This window comes from Haliaeetus albicilla, chromosome 8, assembly GCF_947461875.1.
Source record: "Haliaeetus albicilla chromosome 8, bHalAlb1.1, whole genome shotgun sequence".
Classification (NCBI taxonomy): domain Eukaryota; kingdom Metazoa; phylum Chordata; class Aves; order Accipitriformes; family Accipitridae; genus Haliaeetus; species Haliaeetus albicilla.
The window spans coordinates 38439256-38456567 of NC_091490.1; the positions used below are offsets into that span (position 1 = coordinate 38439256).

Sequence of the window (17312 nt, forward strand, 5' to 3'; positions counted from 1 at the left end):
AAGCTCCTAAGAAAACGTGGCTGGAAAGCACTTTATTTTCAAGTAGTCATTCTGCCCAATATGGATAGGAAACTCCAGTTCAGTTTCAATTAGTCCAAATATCCAGTTATCTCCTAATAGTTTACCTTGTGTGAGAACACTTTAGTCCCTTCATAGAGGCTACCACATTGGGAGATTAAATGAAATCAGGTTCTCCCACATCCCTTTGAATGTCCTAGCAGGTAAGGAGACACTGTCCTTCCAGTCTCTCTCCCTGCCCCAGCAAACAGTGAAATATTTTATAAAACATAGAAGAGCTTCAAAAGAAGGGATTTCAAAAATCTCACTAGAGGGGCATGGGTGCTTTTAACCTCCAACACTCTCCTCTTCCAGCTGCTGTACACACTGCTGACACAGCATAAACTGACCTTTCCAGGAGAGGTGTGTAAGCTGAGAACAATACAAAGCTCAGCCCCAAAGCAGACCCAAGTCCTCTGTTGCAGAAGTGCTCCTTCCTCAAAAAAACGAGGCCTAGAAGGTAGGCTGCAAGATGGAACGTCTGTGCCAGAGCCAAACCAGAAGTTACAGAACATCACAGCCACAAAACACGTTTTATTCTATAAAGAAATCAACCTAAGTACTTCCCAACCCTTTTCATCCCCAGCTGTACTTGTACAACTATTTGCAAGGCTGTGCTGCAAACCTAGTAAGAGCACCCCCGCCCCCAACACACTGCTCGAGCTGAGTCAAAGCCGGCGACCCCAAAGGTGAGCCCAACACACAGCTATACAAATACAAGGGAAGAAAGAGCCAAGTGTGGCACGTGGAGCATCTTACGGCTGCTCTTCCACTGATGAAAAGGGACTGGGTAACTACCTGATGGCTGGGTCCATGCTTGCTTCCTGGGCAAGGGGACTGTGTTGCTGACTTGGCCCCCCTTTTCCACAGAAGGCTCCTTGCCTCTCGCAGCCCTTTCAACAGGCATTAATAAGCTGCTATATGCCTTGGCCAGTCCGGACCGTGGGGAAGGGCATGAAGCAAACCAAGCAGCTCACGGTGGCTCTCAAGGCTGGAAAATTCACTCGCTCCTGGGGCTGGTGCTAATAAAAGCCAATGGATGCAAAAGGTTCAGCGAGGGTTTATTGCTCTGCCACGGCAGGGGCTGGAAAGGCAGCAGGATTTCACCCCAACCACCTGGACTGGCCGCTCGTCTCTTCCCCAGATGGTCCCTCCCCGGTCCAAGGAGCCGGGGCGCATCACATGTTGGCTCTCTCCCGCTGCAGCCGAGAGTTGTAGGCTCGGGAAACCGTGTTCCAGGCGTCCATGTACCGGTCCATGCACATGGCGATGCACTTCTGCGGGACAGAGAGCCCTCAGCGGTCGCCCCGGGGGGGTGGCCCGGGGGTCCCCGCGTCTCCCCGGCCTCGCTCACCTGCTCCGAGTTGTCGAGGGCGCCGCCGGGCTTCCCGATGCACTTCCGAAAGCACTTGTCCGTCATGCGCTGCGGAGAGAGGGCGTGAGGGGGGCCGCGGGCCCCGGCCGGGGACAGCCGGGCAGGCAGCCCCCGCCGCTATCGCGTCCCCCCGTCCCCGCACTGCTGAGGGGCAGCAGCAGGGCCGGGCTGCCCCGGGCCGCAGGGCAGCCTCCCCCCCCTCGGCCCCTCCTGACCTGCAAGAGCTCCTGTGCGTTGGCCACGGCGATCTGCACCTTCACCTGCTCCATGATGAGCCCCGGGTCCAGCTTCCCGCCACCGCCACCCCCGGAGCCGAAGTCGGAGCCGAAGTCGGAGCCGAAGCCGCTCTCCATGCCGCAAAGTCACCGCGGGCGGCTGCCCCCACGCTGCCGGCGAAATGGCGGCTCGCCGGGACTACGGCTCCCGGCGTGCACCGCGCCCGGCGGGCGGGGCGGCCGCCAGCCCGCCTCGCCGCTCCCAGGGTGCACCGCGCCGCGCTCCCCTCAGTTGCGGGCGGCGGCGGGGCTGGGGCCGCTGGTGTCGCCTCAGCGGAGCCGGAGCCGGAGCCGGGCCGGAGCTCCCGGAGGCCGGCTTGCTCGCCGCGGTGCCCCGCGCCTGCACCTGAGGCGCCCGGGGACGGCGCCGGGGCGAGGGCAGAGGCCGATGTCCCGTGTGGGGATGAGCTTTGGTGTCACCAGCGGCTGTGGTGGAGGTGGCCCTGGGGAAGACGGTAAGTCCTGGGGCGGGAAACGCGCCTGCAGGGCTTGCAGCGGTAGTGCACCGGGGCAGCTCGGGGGGGGCTGGTTTCCCGGACCGCCAAGTGACTTCCCAGCTTCGTGTTGCCCAGCAGCGCGAATGGTTCCTTCCATGCAGCAACTAATAGGGTGAACCTTGCCATCAAACTTACTAAACCGTGTCAAACCGCTGTTAAACTTTGTTAGATTCCATCGAACTTACTGAACTCTGTCAAATTATTGGTTTACCTCAATAAAACAATATTGCTGCTTCTCTCTTTTGATGAGGTGCGTTCCACTCATCCGCAACAACAGGCACATAGACCAAAAGAGTACAAATAGTTTTAAGAAGTTTAAGCAGCATTCTCCCGGATTAAATTACTCCTATGTTCACATTTCCCCTCTACTCTGCTCTAAGGGTGAGACCCCCACCTGCAGTACTGTGTCCAGCTCTGGAGCCCTCAGCACAGGAAAGACATGGAGCAGGTCCAGAGGAGGACCACAGAGACGATCAGAGGCATGGATCAGAGCCTCTCCGATGAGGACAGGCTGAGAGAGTTGGGGTTGTTCAGCTTGGAGGAGAGAAGGCTCCAGGGAGGCCTTATTGCAGCCTTTGAATACTTAAAGGGGGCTTATAAGAAAGATGGGGACACGCTTTTTAGTAGGGCCTGTAGCAATAGGACAAGGGGTAATGGCTTTAAACTGAAAGAGGGTAGATTCAGGCTACATATAAGGAAGAAATTTTTTACAACAAGGGTGGTGAAACACTAGCACAGGTTGCCCAGAGAGGTGGTCAATGCCCCATCCCTGGAAACATTCAAGGTCAGGTTAGACGGGCTCTGAGCAACCTGATCTAGTTGGAGACAACCCTGCCCATTGCAGGGGGTTGGACTAGATAACCTTGAAAGGTCCCATGCAATCCAAACTATTCCATGATTCTGTAATTGCCAATTTATATACCATGGTTTTCATCACCAAAGCTGGTCAGGAAAGGTCCCAATACCTTGCCTGAAGTTTCCCAGCCACCAATGAAACCACAACTGCATCTAGTAATTTTCCAATCCACAACTAACTTAGATCATTGAAATGTGATAAGGCTTCCACACATTTCAAAGAGTATTGGGGCGAGTAAGAACATTGTAAAGGCCACAGTAGGAGTAAAATGACAGTGCAACCTTGGACATGAAGCCCCTCTCAGTATGTGCATGCTAGTTTGCAAGCTCACTGCATCCAGGCAAAAGCCCATATTGAAATGCACCCATTCCCCAAGCTCTCCAACCCATCCCTCCAGAATGCGGGTGGCTGGGCATTGGGCTGGAGTGTCTGCCAGACCTGTGATGTTTTGCTGGTTAAATACAGCACAGCATTTGAGTATCATGTTTTAAGCGCAGCCCCACACATGAGGCAACGGGAAGGGACTTAAACTGGGTTTACCACAGAGAAAAATGCTGCATAACTACATCCTGACATGAAATACGAGCACTATGATATGGGCTCCCTCCACAGAGCAACTCCCTAGTGAATTTTCTCTTTGAGGATATGACAATGGCTCCCTCTGCCTTAGATGACTCAAGTAAGAGGCTCATACCCTTAAAGCCTGCATTGATTCCAGGATGGTATATCCCCCATTAAGTAAGAATGTAAGAATGCTGTGGGAGTTGGTAGAAGCACATGGGAGACAACACAGCTACGGAGCTTTTTTCAGGAGTAGATGTTATGTGCAGAAAGGAGATCGGTGCTTATCTCTAAGTTGATGTGAGACAAGGAATGGAGCATTACATCAGAGCTAGAGCCAAAACTACTCTCATCTTCACTAGCTAGAGCCCACACTCAGAAGACAGAATACTGTAAACCATATTGTCCTGTCTGTGGGTCTGTCCATTAGAAAAAGAAACCATTCCTACACCTCACAGAATTATCATCAACTAGTGCTAAAGATGTGGGAGCTGTCAATGGTACAATTTTATAGTGAGTACAGCCTAGCAAAAAGAAGTGGACTGAAAATTGAGCTAGGCTAGCAATGAACATGGCAACTCAGAGCAATGGTTCTGCCCATTTCCTAGTTCCTAAGAAGTAATCACTGCTGGGGCTCAGTATCTGCTCTTGTTCTCTCAAGTCAGGATCAAGCGGGCTAAATGGAAACAACCCCTTCAGTGCAGGGGCTGTAGAGGTAAGTGGGGTGACAAGAAAGGAAGGGGACATTTGTTTACCTGCTCCAGCTACTCAAGTTCTTCCCTCTGCTTTCCTTTGTGAGCAGTGCTATTGACCAGAGAGGACAGCACTTTCCGTGAGCACTGTGTAAAGAAAAGCATTCTTCATTAGCTTCTGGAGCACGCCACACAATTCAGCTGACCTCTTTTAGGAGTGCAGATAGCTCTTTGTCCCCTATCTCTCTACACACAGGAAGGTCCCCTGGGATGAATCATCTCAAACGGCCCATGTGGCCTCTGTGTTGGTTAAATGAAAGAAGGAAGCAAAATGCAAAACATTTATTTGAGTGTGTTGTACAAAAAGTTTCCAGTCATAAAATGTATATTACAAATCATTGAAAAAGACAAGACATTTGGCATGCATATTCTAAAAAGAAAAAAACCCACTTTGAAATGATAAAGTCTAGATCATTATGTAGTTTTCACAAGTTCCATGTGAACATTTTCATAACTTTGTCTTTGTATTTCAATTTGCAACCTTTTCCACAATTCCTTATTTTAAAAACTTCAACCTTCCAAAAACTCATCTACAGCAGCTGACCGGAGGTGGTCAGTTAAACTGACCAGTGACCTAGAACCAGAGCTATCCAAATAAAGATTGTGTTAAAAAAGAAAAATAAAAAAATAAATCACAGTTCAAGTCACAAGGCATCACTGTTATGAAAATAGAGTTCAACTGTATTTTGTGCCCAAATGGAAAGCATTTTGGCTTAAACTTGTTTAAAATAGCTTATTGCTTGTAATTTTAGTGTAATGATGATCTGGGTAGCTGTAACACACAATAACATCTATCTTATCAACACGGAATCATCACTTCATTAAAAACTAACTAGAAAATTTGGAGGTTCAATAGAACACATTTTATTTTCCTGAACTCCAAGTCGATTCACTGCTTGTGCTACTCTGAACAGAGTCTTTCAATATTAAGCATCCTTTTCACTCTCTAGACCTTAGCATTTCAAGAAAGGCATTATGTTTACAAGTAATAATTGCATGTAAATATGGTCTTGTATTAAAAAAAACAAACCACTTTTAAATTATTTTAAACTGGTTTAAAGCTAAGCATATTGAAGGGCAAATAAAAATTCTGTTTCCCAGGCCATTTTAAGTGAGAAAAGAAACTCTCCAATATTAATTTGTCTTGACATTCAGCTAAAACAATGCTTTGAAAAATGCAATCACTATCTCACCTTCCACTCACTGGTTTACAACAAGGCTTTGTTTCCTGCTCACACACGGTTTGGACCCAACAGTGGCAATAAAATCCAGTATCAAATATGGATATGCCTTTGTTTAGAGGTAAGACTTTCAAAAGAAGATACAGAAAGAAGAGACAGAATGGCTTAACAGTGAGGAAGTGAGACAAGTGGCTACAAGAGATATAAAACAGCACTCATGTTTTTCATACAGCATCAAAATCTTTCTGATGCATACAAAAGAAACAGATCCTCAAATGTTCTGGGGTGTAGAGAGGGTTTCTACAAGCCTCTTCTAACTAACCTCTGTTCAGGTTGCAGTTAAAGGGCCTTTATACAGGATGACCACTGGAAAGAAGAAAAAAGAGTATAAAAAAACAGTAAGATCCCTGAACTGAACATGAGGTGTCCTGTTGCTCAAGGATAAACATGCACATTAAGTGATCTCCTTTCACAGTACAGTCTGCTTCACGCTGCAATACTATTTTCATGACTAATGCAAGCTGCAGACAAGCTCGTCTGGCTTTTACATTGCAGGTCATGGGAAGCAGATGTTTATTTTCTTCCTGAGACTTTTGGTTCCTGCTACAAACACAAAATATGTCAGCCAACTCCCATCTAATGGCAAAATGGTGCTGAAAGCAAGTGATCGATCCATCAGTGTAAACTATTGTTTTTGTCAGGGAAAATCTAGAGTCCCGAACTAGCCTAAGTAGACACACTGGGAAATAAAGCTGTGCAGCAACAAAGGAATCATAGCCACTCTATTACTTGGAATAAGTCACTGCAACACAACAAAGTAACAATTACAGAAGCAAGGAAGAAAGAAGTGGCATGAAATGTCAGAGGCTCTCTGTAACCGTATCTCAGTCTGCAGGACGCCATGTTACTGGTACTTCTGCAGATGGTTGGATGTGGTCTGACACACACATTTTCACGTGGTACGAACTTAGGAGTAGGTAGTATGCATTTATCATATTTTACATGAAATTATGTTGTGATCTACACAATGAAATGATTGGCTTAACTATTCTGCTGCAGTTATGCCGTTATTCCTTCTCCATCTTAACCAGCGAGAATCATTTATGAATCATTTTTCTATTTCATCCAGAATAAAGTTGCTTGGTTATTTTTCTGGAGTAAGAACATCCATACAGGTAGTTACACTCAAGTAACTACTTTGATAAAAGCTGTACTGGTTAATTTCCCTAATCAGAGAAGCCTTAAAATCAGTTTTCTCCTGACAAGTCAAATCTATTTCTCCTTCAAGGTCTACACCTGATATCAGACACTGGAGTAGAAATGCTGACTATCCTCCAGTTTCTTCAAGAATGGTTCACATACAGGATCAAATAGGAAAAGAGGGCAAGGGGACACTGGATTTTATTTAAACAAAAAGTTTTAATTATCCCGAAGAAAAAAAAATAATCCTTGAAAGACAGAAAAAAAAAATAAACAATGCTTTTTGGTTTGGGAAAGCCAAAAATCCTCCCAGTATGGAACACCAACTTTAAAGGGATAGTGCTGTTACACTGAAGCTCAGCAGCAAAAGCAAGAGGAAAGGATGGCATCTAGAGAAAACGCACACACAAGAAGAAGGTAAGTGGAATACAGTAGTTTTTCTGTGTCTTGTAATTTACAGCTAGGAATTCTCATATTTTTAGTAGCCTTTTAGAAGCACTGTGGCAACAGAATCACCCAGATATAGACTGTTGGCATTCAGCTTTTCCCACTATGTCAATCACTGTTTTATATAAACACCTGTTTATACCTAAACGGTACTGAAAAATAAAATAAGCTGTTTCCAAAGTTAAAAGGACACAGTTCCAAGTCTAAGGACAAATTCTGCTGACTTACTGAAGGGCACAATGCTCATCACAGAAGATCTGCAAGCACCAGTCCTTAAGGCTACAAGAAGATACATTCCCCATACAGTAGCTGTTAAGAAAACTATGGCTCAAGTAGCAAGAGGTTTGTCCTCATTCAAGCTGCCTTTCCTAGCCCATTCTTTACAGAAAAAAAACAAACAAACAAAAAAACACCACAGGAAAAAATGCAAATTAACTACACACTCATTGCCTTAGTATTTAAGATCACAGAACAATCTTAACATTTACAGGACAATCTTAAAGAGGAATAAGCAATCTGAAAACTGGCCAATGTAAAAAAAAAATAAATACAGATCCTTAGAAAAAAAGCAAAAAGCCCTTAAACATTACGTAAGTATATTATAGAAGCTGTGGGTCAGAAAGGGAAATGCTATCCAGTGGTTGGAAGGTGCATTGCAAAAACACTTTCACATTGATTGCATTCATTTGCATAACAACAAATTTAGAAAAGGTAATTGATAACTATGTCTGAGAAACATAATTTCACTAGATACATTTTACAGAGAGATAGACATGATTTACTACATATTTAACCTTCTACTCAAGCAGAGTGGGAAAATTACGTTAGAAAAACGGCCAAGTACATCAAAAAGTTATCCCATTAGCCCAAATAGCCAAATCTTCAAACTGCTTTTTTGTAATGGATCTTCTGATAATGGACTAAAAACATAATTCTAAATTTCTATTCAGTAATTCAGACATCCCACTCAAATAGAGAAAAGTAGCATCTTTGATTTATTTTTAAATGGCAAAATAAATCCAGAAGCCTAAAAAAACCCCATTTGTTCCCACCCTGCTTGCATTACAAAGCCATCAGTCAAAGCCACTATACTGACTTTCTAGGTTACATCTGTCAGTCACAATACTGTTCAGAGAACATAATGTCCAAAAGCCACCGAAAACATCCAAACCTTGTAGCTTGTTTAATGAGTCTAAACTATTTGAATGACAAGATCAGAGTTCAAGAGTGCAGGTAAAAACAGGATTCTATGCTGGCATCAAACGGTATCCAAATTTTGTATCCAAACTAATAATCAGTGGAAAAAACATTTGCTCGTACAGTAGCCAATACATTCTTCGGAGCAGTCAAGTATTTTTCCTAGTGCTTAAAGATGCACTACTATATGAATACTAAGCCTTATGGGAGTCAGAGTTATCTTCACAGAAATGCAGCAGAAGAAACCTTAAGCTAAAAGGACATTGTCAGGTACGAAATGCATCATACTGAAATAAAAATCACCTGCTACTCATACAAAGCATTTTTGATAAAAAGCATGATTCTCCCTTCACTCACTCTTAGACTTTACTTCGAGCATTTGAACATTGCAAAGTAATGCTTATGTCCTGAACAGCAGCAGTTCCTTTCAGCTTTTTTAAAAAGTCATTAAACTATTTCTGTAGTATTTTGCAAATACTGCTCCTTAAGATATGTGACAATACCCCTTTGAATACAAGAGAAGTATGAACAAGCTGCATCTAGCTCTGATTTTAAAAGTCAACATTTACACAGGATAACCTTTAAAATCCCCAATATTTATCATTGCCAAAAGTGAAAATATTTTTAACATCTAAAATCTTAATCATTCTGTTTAATGCTAGATATGTCAAAAGCATTAAATCATGATGCTGAACATCATAAATACTGTATATCACAACTTGCATCCACCATTTAATAAGGTCTCATTTGCAACAATGTCAAAATCCCCTGAAAACAAAACAGCTAAACCTCTGGTTTTGACACTTCCATACCTTAAGATGGTGTATATATTCAGGAAGCAGAACCTATTATGACACTTCCATACCTTAAGATGGTGTATATATTCAGGAAGCAGAACCTATTATTCTCCATCTTCTGAAATAATGATATGGAGCTAAGGTGTTGACAGACTCAGATGTTTTTACCACTAGGTTGTCAAACCCTGGAGTAGGACAAGATGCCATGGTCCTGAGCCAAGAATGTCTAAAATGCAGCTTCCCTTTGTTACTTCCATTGGTGGAGTAGCATTCTTCATGAACGTGGGGTCTAATTTTCCCAAGCTGGGCACTGCTGAGGATACCAGGCATGATACTACTGTTTCTTAAAGTATGGAGGAAACACTACTGTGAATCTCTCCTGGGGACGTGCAGATGAACACGCTTCTTAAAACTTTTTTTTTTTTTAAGTTATCCTGGTTATTTATGCAATTATAGATTTACCATATACTCAAGGAGTCTCATCCCATTTTAGCTAAAAATTTCTTTTCTGCTGCAGGTTTGTACATAAGACTTTAAACTCTGTATGGGGAAAAATACTGTATTCCAATATAGTGTTTCAACAAAGAGGGAAAAATAAAGAAATCTATTAAAAATTCTGGCAGTTTTGTTCAGTAAAGGTTTTTTTTTTTGAATTTTTTTTATAAAAAGGTACCAAGGAATAAGCTTCAAAGAAATCAGATGATGCATATAAAAATAGTTTTCAGTGGCTCTGGAGGGAAAAAAACAGCAAAAATAAAAGGAAATAAATGAAAAAAAAAATAGCAAGTAATAGTTTCTTTTTTCTTTCTTCACATCACTGAGCATCCTCTAGAGGTTGTTCTGGGATCCCCCTAAAATAAGACAGACATAGTTGAACTCAATCTTACTAGCTTTTCATATTGTAAGCCTAAACTCTGGTTATCATCTCAGTTGTTAAAAGCATTTTTTTTTGTAGTTTAGTTATACTCAGGGAACATCAAAACCATAGAGAAAGCATAGCACACATGACAGTCCAGTGCCAGGATTAAGACACTGCTACTCTAGTTCTGGTTTTCTATGGTGGGTTGAGTGGTTATAACCTCCATACTTTCAACACTGATGCAGATGACAAATTAAAATCATGATGTCATTAGCTTTAGAACAGCAAGTTCCTTCCTTTCTTTCAAAGGATGTTTCTATTTGAGAGAGGTCTATGCTGCATAGCTCCTTCTTTGGGTAAAAAAAAAAAGTTTCAGTTGCTTTTACTACAAATACACTGCTCAATCTCCTGGAGACCAAAAAAAAAAAAAAACTTTCAGAACTCAACTTCAAGCCTGCACAGAATGAGTTCTTTGTGAAAAGAGCTACTAATGGTCACTGATCAGGAGAACAAATCGCTTGAGTTTGAAATAAATTTTAAATATTTTCTGCTATCACCTGTATGAAGTATCTTTCTTCTTTTCACTCTGCTGACTGCTGGTCAGTTATTTCACAGTATTTAACTAAGGGTTATGAAAACATACAGGTGGTATTATTAAGAAAAGCCAAGTTTATTTCAGATGTAGCAGGTATATATACTATCAGAAATAAGCCAATAAGCTGAAGCTTGCAGCAACAGAAGCACTCCCTCTTTCCTGGTTTTTAGTGGTTGTATTTCCCAATAGTTATACCCCATGGTTATATTCTGCTTACAGCAAGAATCCCACAGACTCTTTTTTATAGAGGAGCAAATACTGGAATGGGAGGAACACCGACTGCTAAAACTAATCTTACTAACCCTAAAAATAGTCTATGTCATTGCAGTGCTGTAAATCTGTGATCTGTTGCATGCTTCCATAGATACCCTGCCATCCTGACCTGACGTTAGCCACTGCTTGAGCTGTACCACTATTGATTCAAGCAGCAATTCCTGGAAGAATCACTCACATTTTACCCTCTGTGCATTGTAGCAATGCTGCAGGGTTGCAAGCCATTCTGAGATCATCCTCTGCAAGCATCCGTTGGAGAAATGGACCAGGAAGCTCAGAGCTAGCAAAAGTTGAAGGCAGCCCCCTAAGTCTTATGCCCGATTAATCTAGCCAATGAGGCACAAGTTAAACATCTGGTCCACATCTTATTACCTGTTGGTTGAAAAGGTCTTCCTCTCCAAACTCTGCTTCATCCTCTTCCTCTTCGTTCTCTCGCACGACTACTGATTTAGTAACACTTCTCACTGCAACTTCCTACACAAAATGATAGATAAGGAGATGGCCAGTAGTCTCTCTCAAGTTTTTGCTATACCATCAATATAATACCCCTATTAAATTTTGGATTTTAGCAAAATTTAAAGCAACTTGCCCTAGATTTAACATTAGCTATGCAAGCAAATACTGGTAATATCCTGCAAACCACAACAACATTCCTATTTCTATCCACTAAAAGGCATGGTAATGTAATTTAGCTTCAGGAATTTTCTTTCATTACCTAGGGATCTGAGAGGAAGCAGCCGTGGCCATTAGTCCATTTTATACAAGCTTATAGCAGACTCAGCTAGGAGCTGTCCGAGATATACCGTGAGAAACTAAAGTTTCTCAGTATGATTACATAGCATTAAGAATATTCCTAATTTCTACTAAATATTCTATATTAATTGCATATATCAATTATCAGGACAGTCTTCCAAACCAGGGACCAAAAAGAATTCTAAAACCCCAGGAAGCTTCCTTTATTACTGAATTATTTTTAACACTTCTTAGTAGTAAGAAATTCTTCTGTACACTTACACCCTTGAAATCATATATGCAAATTTCTACTTGTGGAAAAAGTCACGCTAAACATACACTTCTAAGTGGGGATACTAAAGGTAACCACAGTGGTAACAGACATGGATTTGAAATTTTTTCAGACACTAGTTTAACTGTTTCTATTTGAATACTAAGCCACTTAGCTTTCTACTTGTACAAATTACCTTCCCTCCTACCTTGTCTTGTGCTGCTCTTCCTGCACAAAGTGCTTCCACAGAATTGCCAACAAGAAAGGCAGCATGAAAACTGATACAACTGTGGTCTGTTTCGCTTTCCTATTTCTATCAGATCACTGGGATAATGGCATATTTATGAATAACAGCTAAAGCACAATCCTCCCTTGCAGGAGTTTTCTGCAGGCACGGTTTTAAAAAAATCAGTTGTGGGCAGATGTAGGACAATGCAGAATACACAGGAACCTGTGCCAAATGAAAACTCCTGATATACTTCCAACATTGAAAGGACAGCTATCTTCCTACACTGCACCCCAGAATATTGTAGGTACTACATAATGTAACTTTGAATTGCCAGCAATATTTATTTTCTTTGTCTCTTCTGAAAATACATACTCAAATTCCAAACAAAAATCCTACTAGCAGGTTATTTTTCTAAAATAGGAAAAAAAAAAAGTATATGGATGTAATCAGGAAGATCATCACAGTTTTCCAAAATTTCCCAGAAATCTCAGAGATACATACAGATATTTAATTATTTCAGTGTTATAAACTGTCTTATTTTTAGAAGACAATTGGGCACATCTTAAAATCAGGATTTCATTGCCATTCCCCACCCCCCAAATTAAAGAGTTTGGGAGATAACCCAGCCCGCAGCCTTTTTTCTACAGACACAGCCTACCTCTCCTTCAGAGTTTACGAGGTATGTGCGGATATTTCCTCCAGTGCCCCAGCTGCCTTGATTCTTCCACACGAGAACAGAAGGGGGGCTATGAGATACACCTGCATCTGCACCCCAAATCTAGTGAGAAAGACATTCCGTAATTAGCTACTTATGCACATTCTATTTTTAAATACACAGAACCCCCTAATTCTCCTACTCTTCTCTACATACCAGTTGTTTCTGAATTCCAGTGGCACTTTTACCCTGCTTTTACCTACACCATTACCTGTAGTATGATATTATTCTCAGTCTACAACAAAAAGTAACACTAGCCATAAAACAAAAGATTAAAAAAAATTGTCTAATACTGCAGTCATCAATTCTTTTCTGAATTTATTTCTGAGAAATATACATATTTCTCCTACCACTGTCTCAATAACTATACTGTATGGAGTCAAGACATACGCTGCAAGCTGTATTTTATCAATTCAATCTTTTATATGTATTGGAGCAATTGATACTTAGGTAGAAATAGCTGGAACTGATTAAAGGAAAGCCATTTTTTTCCTCTGAAATAACGTCTGTTGCAGATGGAAAATAAAATAAAAAATTATAGAAAAGCAGCTGTTCTACTACAGTTAAGGCTGAGAACGTCTAGTCTTAACTAAAGTCTACTAGACTGAACAAATGCTCTGAAATGTTATTTATTTTATTAAGAGGTTGAGCAGGATTAGTGTTCCAAACCTGGGCAAAGGTATTTGAAAACAAACAGCCCTTGACCCACCCCCCAAAATACCTTTTTCTTCAACTTTCTCTGGGCCTGGAATGGTCTTAAATACTTAAGTGCTAATACAGAAATTCAGTTTCTGTTCTGCATTTTTATAGCTGAAATCCTGCTCCTCTAAAGTGAGATCCAAGAAACCAAAAGTTATACACCAAATCAGGCTGTACCAAATGTCAGATTTACAACTGCCACAGCATCAAAAAAAGAGTATGTTGTTGACATACTTTAAGTATAACTTACCGTTACGGTCTGCCCAGCTCTGAGGACATACTTAGGAGTAAACTTGTAAGCAATTTCTTCTCCATCTCCAATTTGTCTTTTCAGTCTCCAGTTACCCAAAGACTGATCCTAATGGAAAGAGTCATAAAGTTATTTAGGGTGAGCAAAACAGAGCAAACAGGCATCAGAGCTTTCTCTAGGTCTCTTTGTTATTAAAATAACGTGAATATAAATTTATTACAGGGTTGTTAGACATCTGCATTCTAACCTGAAAGTATTTTTCTATACGCATGAACAGTCTAAAATGTAAATCCCATGAGGTCATTCAGCAAAATTTACAAAGATACAAATTGCACACAAAAAAGTTTTGCTAGAGCCAGCAAGGCTATTTACATGAGCAAGGTACCAGCACACTTGTTTAGACATTTGGGACACAAACTATGTTCTCTTCCTGCAGCAAACATTACACTCATGCTAGCACGCTGTAACGTTCAACTTTCAAATGCCCCTGTTAATTATTGCAGGATGCTGCACCTTGAGATGTTGCTCCTGCTCTCCAAGTGACTCCAACTACTTGTGCTACAAAATGCTGTGTAACATTTCAATTTAGCTCCTCCTCCTTGTTTTCTAGGAGTTCTGCTGACTCTTACCTTCTCTGAGTTGTTCTTCAGTTGAACGTATTTGCCCTCCAGGTCTATCTCTTCTATGCTGATACTTCCTGTAGCTGAAGCTTGCTGGGACATTTGGAAGCTACTGCTACTACTGCTGCCGCTAATACTTCCAGTGCCAATTCCACTTGTTCCACTGCCTGAAAGCTCCTCTGCTTCAATACGTTTTCTCTTGCCTCGGGAAGAGCGAACAAGTGAAGTACTGCTACTGCTACTGCTGGAGGTAGCCCGAGAGACTGTAACACGGGAGGGACTTGGAGAGAGCTTCAACCTTAACACAATGAAGCAAGCATTTTAATTAAACTCATCCAAGGAACTACACGCAAAGCAATAATGCTACAATATGCTCAGTAACCAGACTGTAATATGCCCCAAGGCTGAAAGCAGCCTCACTGTGTGTGTCGGGAGGACTGCTTAGAACAGAAGGTGGGGGGGGGCTACCCATCCCTGAGAAATTTTCTGATAGTACGATTATGTGACACGGAAAGCAGTGCTCATGAGAGCAACACAGATCACTTAACACTCCCCTCCAGTATATCTACTGCTAAACACAGTATTCTTGGGCCACATCATTTAAAATCACATCATTTAAAAACAGGAAAATGCAGAAGTATAAGCACTTAAATAAAAAGAGGAGATGAATGTCAAGCACAGAATGATATATTCCACTGTACCCTGAGACCATTATAAAAAACAAAATAAAGACAGCGTTCAGATGAGAACACTTGCAAGTGTTCCGTGCAACACATTGTGGTGTGAAGCCAATATGACTTCAGTGAAAGAAAATCTGGGCATTCCTGCTCAAATGGTTAAAAAAAAAAAAAAAAAAAAGAAAGAAAGAAAAGATAAGAAATGAAAATAAAACCTGCTAGTCCTAAGAAAAGAACGTGGAATCTGTACGTACCTTTCCTCTTCTCCTTCCAGGAGTTTTCGGTAAGCACTGATCTCCATGTCCAGTGCTAATTTAACATCAAGCAGTTCTTGGTATTCTGTAAGCTGCTGCTGCATCTGGTCCCTCATGTCTGTCATTTCCCTCTCCTTTGTATCTAGCATCTTCCTAAACTTTTCCCGCTCACCAGCCATCATTTCCTCCAATTCACGAATGCGATCTTCTGCTGCACTAGCCTAGGTAGACATCACAATGGAAAAGCCAGTTGGCATCTATGTGGGTACAGTAAAAAAGGTAAAAATTCATCTCCCTCCCAAATGAACACAAAGATTTCTCTCCATAAAATTCAGAAAATATGAAGGGACAGAAGTGTTAATATATACAAACAATACAGTGCTCTGTTTTAGAGATGAAAGAAAATTTAGTCCCTTTACCTGTTTCTGAAGGCCAGAAAGCTGGTAGCTGAGAGCTTCTATTCTCATGCGAGCTTCCTTCAACTCCTCTCGAGCTGCACCAGCAGCTTTGTCATTTTGGTCAGAGGACAGTTTGGCATTCTCCAGCTGGAAGGCAAGTTTTATATAAGTCACTTGCATTGAGTTAGATATCCTGCAAATATCCTTTCAGTAAAAAATAGAAGCTATTTCATGTTAAATAATTTTAGATGGAAATCTGGTAAGCTTATGATAAGAATTCCATAACATTAAGGGAATGCCCTAAGGACCAGGAAAATCTATTTCAGTCCTATCCCTACAGGATTTGCTTATGATATTAAAAAAAATAGTCTATTAGCCTTTCCGTTACACAAGCAGCCTTCTAGTTTCCAAAAACGGAGGTTCATGTGTTCACACTATCTGCCTGTTTGTCGTAAGAACAATCACACTGGGTCAGAGCAAAGGCTACCTAGTTCACATCCTGGTCTAACAGTTCCCTGGATGCCCAGGGACTAACCTCAATAAAATATTTCATGGGTATTATGTCTCAGCTGGCCATTTGCAACTCAGGGACTTCCTAAGCCAGAGACAGTATTTTGATGCTTACTATCAAAGCTACTACTCCTCCCATATCCCCACTGCTGGATGAATTGGGATTTGCTAACTTGGTATTTGCACAGGTGTGATAGATACACTTGACTCCTAGCTGTACTTTGGTTCAGGCTGACTAAGGAGCAACAGGCCTCACATCCTGGGGATGAACTTGCTAGCTGGAAAGCCCCTGCCTCACGTACAAGGGAGTGAAGGTGTCTTGAAAAATATTTTGAAAGGTGGTTTCGAAACCAAAAAGTGCAAGATAACCAAAGTACAGAACAGGATATCAGAGCTAAAATGAAGACATCTATCTCGTCTATACTGACTAGCAGCCAACTACTTCATCCTGTAAATATTACCAGCTGGACTGCAGACCAGGTGACTCTCCCCTTGAGCAGGGATGCCTCTCAAGATTAGAGATTCCCCACCTGAGACTTAAGAGATCCTTCCTTACCTAGGACAGAGAGATCCCTTACACGTGACAGATCCAGTGACTGATAGCATGCTGAATTAATACTATGAAATATTACTAATTCATGTAGCTATTCAATCCTATTAAAAACATTGTATGGATAATTCCATTAGACATAAACCATTGACCAAGTCTGAGACTAAAATTGGATCCACCTGCACCTAGGCTCCAAAAGAGAGTTTAGAAAGCAAGGGGGTCCACTCTGAACCTCGTGACTCAAAAGGAGGGTTCTCCTTACTCTTTGAGTCTCCGGTCTCTGCGTGAATCATTCTAATGCAATCTTCCTTTGCATGTTCCTTCCATACAGTAATTAATAAGGTGAACCTTGCCATCAAACTTACTAAACCGTGTCAAACCGCTGTTAAACTTTGTTAGATTCCATCGAACTTACTGAACTCTGTCAAATTATTGGTTTACCTCAATAAAACAATATTGCTGCTTCTCTCTTTTGATGAGGTGCG

At 41.6% G+C, this 17312-nt stretch overlaps 2 protein-coding genes and 1 long non-coding RNA gene across 4 annotated transcripts in view; 1 reads left to right on the forward strand and 2 right to left on the reverse strand.

Moving 5' to 3' along the window:
• Positions 1–17: 17 nt before the first annotated feature.
• On the reverse strand, positions 18–1883 carry TIMM13 (translocase of inner mitochondrial membrane 13). Of its 2 annotated transcripts, XR_011325873.1 has the most exons (4): positions 1648–1883; positions 1412–1480; positions 1174–1334; positions 18–1079 (listed from the first exon to the last, which is right to left on the reverse strand). XR_011325873.1 is itself a non-coding variant. In XM_069789971.1 (3 exons), the coding sequence occupies exons 1-3, from the start codon at positions 1783–1785 to the stop codon at positions 1236–1238; spliced, it is 306 nt and encodes a 101-aa protein (XP_069646072.1). In that variant the 5' UTR covers positions 1786–1882; the 3' UTR covers positions 572–1235. The 2 variants fall into 2 exon arrangements, 1 of the variants encoding a protein (XP_069646072.1); XM_069789971.1 differs by having other exon boundaries at positions 572–1334; positions 1648–1882.
• An 85-nt stretch (positions 1884–1968) lies between these two features.
• On the forward strand, positions 1969–17293 carry LOC138686494 (uncharacterized). The gene is made up of 2 exons (XR_011325874.1): positions 1969–2166; positions 14432–17293. It is a non-coding gene; the product is annotated as an uncharacterized lncRNA (long non-coding RNA).
• LMNB2 (lamin B2) overlaps positions 4641–17312 on the reverse strand; it is a 39185-nt gene continuing 26513 nt past the window's right edge. Inside the window, exons 6-13 of the mRNA XM_069789970.1 lie at positions 15789–15914; positions 15370–15590; positions 14448–14736; positions 13819–13926; positions 12813–12932; positions 11295–11396; positions 9264–10046; positions 4641–9210 (exon numbers count right to left, since the gene is read on the reverse strand). Coding sequence (XP_069646071.1) covers positions 10005–10046; positions 11295–11396; positions 12813–12932; positions 13819–13926; positions 14448–14736; positions 15370–15590; positions 15789–15914 — 1008 coding nt within the window. The 3' untranslated portion in view covers positions 4641–9210; positions 9264–10004. The remainder of the gene's footprint in view (positions 9211–9263; positions 10047–11294; positions 11397–12812; positions 12933–13818; positions 13927–14447; positions 14737–15369; positions 15591–15788; positions 15915–17312) is intronic.